The sequence below is a fragment of the Salmo salar genome, chromosome 16 (genome assembly GCF_965601325.2).
Source record: "Salmo salar chromosome 16, fSalSal1, whole genome shotgun sequence".
Lineage (NCBI taxonomy): Eukaryota > Metazoa > Chordata > Actinopteri > Salmoniformes > Salmonidae > Salmo > Salmo salar.
Genome location: NC_138306.1, coordinates 72,127,397 through 72,133,773, shown reverse-complemented (window position 1 = coordinate 72,133,773; position 6,377 = coordinate 72,127,397). Strand labels below are relative to the sequence as shown.

The 6,377-nt window shown below is 42.9% G+C and overlaps 1 protein-coding gene across 3 annotated transcripts in view; it reads right to left on the bottom strand.

The window, feature by feature from the left end:
- Window positions 1–2,538: 2,538 nt before the first annotated feature.
- The window catches only part of LOC106574559 (uncharacterized), a 45,210-nt gene continuing 41,371 nt past the window's right edge, over window positions 2,539–6,377 (bottom strand). For all 3 annotated transcript variants that reach the window (XM_014150531.3, XM_014150530.3, XM_014150532.3), the window contains 2 exons: window positions 2,906–3,039; window positions 2,539–2,802 (listed from right to left, as the gene is read on the bottom strand). In XM_014150531.3, the coding sequence (XP_014006006.3) occupies window positions 2,945–3,039 (95 nt within the window). In that variant the 3' untranslated portion in view covers window positions 2,539–2,802; window positions 2,906–2,944. The remainder of the gene's footprint in view (window positions 2,803–2,905; window positions 3,040–6,377) is intronic.

Here is a 6,377-nt window from a genome sequence, read left to right as displayed (position 1 = left end):
AGTTAACCGTAAGGTTGCAAGATTGAATCCCCGAGCTGACAAGGTAAAAATCTGTCGTTCTGGCCCTGAACAAGGCAGTTAACCCACCGTTCCTAGGCCGTCAATGAAAATAAGAATGTGTTCTTAACTGACTTGCCTAGTTAAATAAAGTATTGTTTTTTAAATTAAAATAAAAAAATTGGCCAAATCGGCGTCCAAAAATACCGATTTCCGATTGTTATGAAAACTTGAAATCGTCCCTAATTAATCGGCCTTTCCGATTAATCGGTCGACCTCTAATCCAGGTGTACAAAGCTCTTAGAGACTTACCCCAAAATACTCACAGTTGTAATCGCTGTCAAAGGTGATTCTAACATGTATTGACTCAGGGGTATGAATACTTATGTAAATTAGATATTTCAGTATTTCATTTTCAATAAATTAGCAAAAATGTCTAAAAACATGTTTTCACTTTGTCATTATGGGGTAGTGTGTGTAGATGAGTGAGAAATTCAGGCTGTAATACAACAAAATGTGGAATAAATCAAGGGGTATGAATTATTTCTGAAAGCACTATACATGTTAAAATCTGTATTCCTCCTACAACCCTCTGGCTCCCTCAATGGAAATAAATATGGCTCTAACTTAAGAGATCTCAGCTGGCCAACCATACAGACTGTAGACCAAACTACACCTCTACACACAATGTTTACCTTAGTATCTCTTCCCCCACTGATTAAAAAGTAATGTACCAGAAACATGTATAGTCTTTATTAATAACTACATTACTAATGTAGAAACAATAGAATAGGAAAAGTAAATAATCTTTAATCAGACTCAGAAGATTAAACCTCACAGGCATTCTTTCCAACAAACCAAACAAATCGAAAAACCCTTATACTGTAGCAAGAAAGTATAATGAATGTCTTGCAAAATATGAATATGTTCTGTTTTGATGGTTTTAAAATATCAGAAGCAATGTATACAGAAAAACATGGAACAAAAAAATCCCTTATACATTTTTTTTAACTGCACACCAGGTGCTTTTAAACAGCAAGATCAAATCTAGATATTGTAATAAAGAGCATCGATATCATTGCTAAAACACAGTACAAAAATAGTTATAGGGAAGTTGTGATATTAGCTTGATTCATCTCTCCACAGACAGAAATGAAATTAGGGATTGTATGAGGACAGAATTGACTAATTAAGTGATAAAAAAGATGGATTAAATGTTATCAGATTTAGGAGTTGTCACTGTCGTCATCGTCATAATATCTGTTCCTCTTGATTTGTTCCTCCACTGACAGCGAGTCATAATCATCTTTCCACAGCATGTTGCTTATCCCCTGTGCACAGACATCCTTCATGGCAAAGCTGTCAAGCTGTTCATCCCCTTTCCACCCGTCTTTGGGTTTATCTGTGTTTCCTCTTGACTCCATTCCAAAATCCAAAAGGTCGTCCAGCGATGACACCAAGGGCCTCTCACTGACAGACTCACTAAAGATGTCAGACTTAAAATCAGACAGGAGGATGGAACTGTTATCCAGCCCAGCAAAAATGTCCTCCAGGAAGCTAGAGGTGCTAATCTTTGGTTCCGCTTCAAAAGAAAATGTACTTTGAGTCGCCTCTGTGAAGACATGTTTATCTAGACTGTCGTCTGTGGCCTCCATACATTTGGCACCCATTGGCACAAAAGCGTCCTCCCTCTGCGCCATATCTAGAACGTTGGTTGGCATCCATTTTAGCTCTTCATCCCCGAATATGCCCTCCTTAAAATCGCTTTCGGCAGTAGCTGGTTCTGTGGACTGAAGTATTAAATCTCTTTCTTCCGTTTTGTAGTCATCAAGCACTTTGAACATTGGTTCATGGTCAAATAATAATTGTCCGTTATTATTGTTGTTGGAGTTTGCATTTACTGCTGGCTCACCTGATGCCTCACCATCTATCATTGTGACCTTGACCTTATCCTCCTCACTCCCATTTACTTTCTCCATTTTCTCCTTCTCCTCTTTATAAGAGTTCTCTGCCTCAGCCTCCCCGCTATGCCCATTTACTCTCACATCCTCTACCTTCTCTCCACTTTCCTTTTCATCTTTTTCTGTCACATTCACACTTTCCACAGCTCCTTCCTCGTTCACCTCGCTTGTCACTTCCACATCGGGTTCCACTTTCCCAGCTACCGCTATGCCACTGTCTCTTGGGGGTTCATGGGTGGGAGTACTCTCTGTTACCTCTACTAGGTCTACAGGAGTGGTCAAAGCCGCCTTCTCTGCTGGAGTTTCTATAGTTACAACGGCACTTTCCCATGCAGTTTCTTGAGGACAATTTTGTGTTTTTATCGCAGGGCTATCTTTTAATGAAGGTTCATTGATCTGGCTTTTATGGGCATCGGTGTCAGTCTGTGGAGAGCTATCCTGGGGGGGCCATGAGGGTTTAACCAGCTTCACCTCGTCCTCCACCATGAACACTTTCTTGGGAGAATCATTTTGAGGGGGCCATACAACTGCAATCTTACTTGTGGGCTTTTTGTTTTCATCCTGTGATTTGCTCACTTCCTTTTCCTGTGGAGGTGGTACCTCTATCTTTGTCGAACTGAAACTGCTCCTGGCTGTGGAATTTCTGGAATCTAGTTTTTCAGGGGACGGGGATTTTAGCTTAGTCTTTTCATTTTCAATGGAATACTCTTGATTTTTAGCACTCCAAAGGTCTTTGTGAGGCTTCTGTCCAAATCCTTCGTCATAATTTCCTTTGGACTTGAACAGTTGTTTGAAGTGTGGCTTGCAGTACATTCGTCCATGGAGAGAGGCGTAGTTGCCAAGGCTGAGAAAGACAAAATGTTGTTGCTACAGTATTCAGACACAACATTTGAAATAAGATAGTTGTTATTATTTGTACTGGTTATAAGCCCAAGTTTGTGGTTTACCTTAGTTTGCCACTGCAGTGCTCACAGCGGAAGCAGCTTTTATGGAAATTGTGTTTGTCTGCGATCAGACTCTCCATCGGATACACCCTCTTCCGACACACCGTGCACAGTTCGGACTCTGGAACTCGAATTTTCTGCAAGAGAAAGATAGTGTTAGGTCATTCTTTTATTTATCTTTTCAGTAAAAACAAACAAAGTGACAACAAAGCAAAATGAGTTAACACTAACATATCAACACTATTAGTTAATAGTTAGTTATTATCAGTAAACCTACTGGACTGTAAATAATGTATGAAATAAATGAAAAAATGGTTCTCACTTTAAACAAACTACAAATTATGAAGGCTTTATGTAGCATACGAACAGTAACATCTTGCTAAGCACTACAAAGATGCTTCACAGATCTGTGTAGTTCATTCCATAATCTATAAAGGGTTTAGAAAAGGTGACATACAGTAGTCTACCGTTTAAAAAATGTTTAACTAGGCAAATCAGTTAAGAAAAAAGTATTATTTTACAATGACGGCCTACCCTGGCAAAACCCTCCCCTAACCCGGACGACGCTGTGCCAATTGTGCGCCGCCCTATGGGACTCCTGATCACGGCCGGTTGTGATACAGCCCGGGATCGAACCAGGGTCTGTAGTGACGCCTCGAGCACTGAGATGCAGTGCCTTAGACCACTCCGCCACTCAGGAGCATCTCCCTATGTACAGTATAGTAGGCTGCATTGCCAAATGTGACTTAACCAAGACAGACATAACACACACCGACGTACAGATGTTACCAAGCTAAGCTAAGCAGGCCTCATAAATATGGCGTTCGTGCTGATGTTAATCAAAATCAAATCAAAATCAAATTGTATTAGTCATAGGTGTAGCCCTTACATTGAAATGCTTACCAACGAGCCCCTAACCAACAATGCAGTTTAAAAAAATACGGATAAGAATAAGAGATAAAAGTAACAAGTAATTAAAGAGCAGCAGTAAAATAACAATAGCGAGACTATATACAGGGGGGGGTACCGATACAGAGTCAATCTGCTGGGGCACCTGTTAGTTGAGGTAGTATGTACATGTAGGTAGAGTTATTCAAGTGATTATGCATAGATGACAACAGAGAGTAGCAGTGGTGTGAAGAGGGGTAGCCATTTGACAAGATGTTCAGGAGTCTTATGGTTTTGGGGTAGAAGCTGTTTAGAAGCTGTTTAGGACCTAGACTTGTCGCTCCGGTACCGCTTGCCGTGCGGTAGCAGAGAGAACAGTCTATGACTAGGGTGGCTGGAGTCTTTGACAATTTTTAGGGCCTTCCTCTGACACTGCCTGGTATCAAGGTCCTGGATGGCAGGAAACTTGGACCCAGTGATGTACTGGGCCTTTCACACTAACCTCTGTAGTGCCTTGTGGTCAGAGGCCGAGCAGTTACCATACCAAGCAGTGATGCAACCAGTCAAGATGCTCTCGATAGTGCAGCTGTAGAAGCTTTTGAGGATCTGAGGACCCATGCCAAATCTTTTCAGTCTCCTGAGGGGGAATAGGTTTTGTCGTGCCCTCTTCACAACTGTCTTGGTGTGCTTGGACCATGTTAGTTTGTTGGTGATGTGGACACCAAGGAACTTGAAGCTCTCAACCTGCTCCACTGCAGCCCCATCTATGAGAATTGGGGTGTGCTCTGTCCTCTTTTTCCTGTAGTCCACAATCATCTCCTTTGTCTTGATCACGTTGAGGGAGAGTTTGTGGTCCTGGCACCACACGGCCAGGTCTCTGACCTCTTCCCTATAGGCTGTCTTGTCGTTGATCAGGCCTACCACTGTTGTGTCATCAGCAAATTTAATGATGGTTTTAGAGTCGTGCCTGGCCGTGCAGTTATGAGTGAACAGGATGTACAGGAGGGGACTGAGCAAGCAGCCCTGAGAGGCCCCTGTGTTTAGGATCAGCGTGGCGGATGTGTTGTTACCTACCCTTACCACCTGGGGGCGGACCGTCAGGAAGTCCAGGATTAAGTTGCAGAAGGAGGTGTTTAGTCCCAGGGTCCTTAGCTTATTAATGAGCTTTGGGGGCACTATGGGGTGGAACGCTGAGCTGTAATCAATGTATAGCATTCTCACATAGGTGTTCATTTTGTCCAGGTGGGAAAGGGTAGTGTGGAGTGCAATAGAGATTGCATCATCTGTGGATCTGTTGGGGCGGTATGCAAATTGGAGTGGGTTTCTGGGATGATAGTGTTGATGTGAGTCATGACCAGCCTTTCAAAGCACTTCATGAGTGCTACGGGTCGGTAGTCATTTTGGCAGGTTACCTTAGTGTTCTTGGGCACAGGCACTATTGTGGTCTGCTTAAAACATGTTGGTATTACAGACTCGGACAGGGAGAGGTTGAACATATCATTGGAGACACTTGCCAGTTGGTCAGCGCATGCTCGCAGTGCACGTCCTGGTAATCCGTCTGGCCTTGCGGCCTTTTGAATGTTGGCCTTTTTAAAGGTCTTACTCAAATCGGCTGCGGAGCGCGTGATTACACAGTCTTCAGGAACAGATGGTGCTCTCATGCATGTTTCAGTGTTATTTGCCTCGAAGCGAGCATAGAAGTAGTTTAGCTCGTCTGGTAGGCTTGTGTCACTGGGCAGCTCTCGGCTGTGCTTCCCTTTGTAGTCTGTAATGGTTTGCAAGCCCTGCCACATCCAACGAGCGTCAGAGCCGGTGTAGTACGAATCAATCTTAGTCCTGTATTGATGCTTTGCCTGTTTGATGGTTCATCAGAGGGCATAGCTGGATTTCTTATAAACTTCCGGGTTAGAGTCCCGCTTCTTGAAAGCGGCAGGTCTAGCCTTTATCTCAGTACGGATGCTGCCTGTAATCCATGGCTTCTGGTTTGGGTATGTATGTACGGTCACTGTGGGGACGACGTCATCGATGCTCTTATTGATGAAGCCAATGACTGATGTGGTGTACTCCTCAATGCCATCGGTGGAATCCCGGAACATATTCCAGTCTGTGCTATCAAAACAGTCCTGTAGCTTAGCAACAGTCCTGTAGCTTAGTAGTATTTAATTAAGCTGCCAGTTCAGGACTTGTGAGGCATCTGTTTCTCAAACTAGACACTCTAATGTACTTGTCCTCTTGCTCAGTTGTGCACCGGGGCCTCCCACTCTTCTTTCTATTCTGGTTAGAGACAGTTTGCGCTGTTCTCTGAAGGGATTAGTACACAGCGTTGTACGAGATCTTCAGCTTCTTGGCAATTTCTCGCATGGAATAGCCTTCATTTCTCAGAATAAGAATAGACTGACGAGTTTCAGAAGAAAGTTATTTGTTTTGAGCCTGTAATCTAACCCACAAACACTGATGCTCCAAATACTCAACTAGTCTAAAGAAGGCCAGTTGTATTGCTTCTTTAATCAGACCAACAGTTTTCAGCTGTGCTAACATGATTGTAAAAGGGGTTTCTAATGATCAATTAGCCTTTCAAAATTATAAA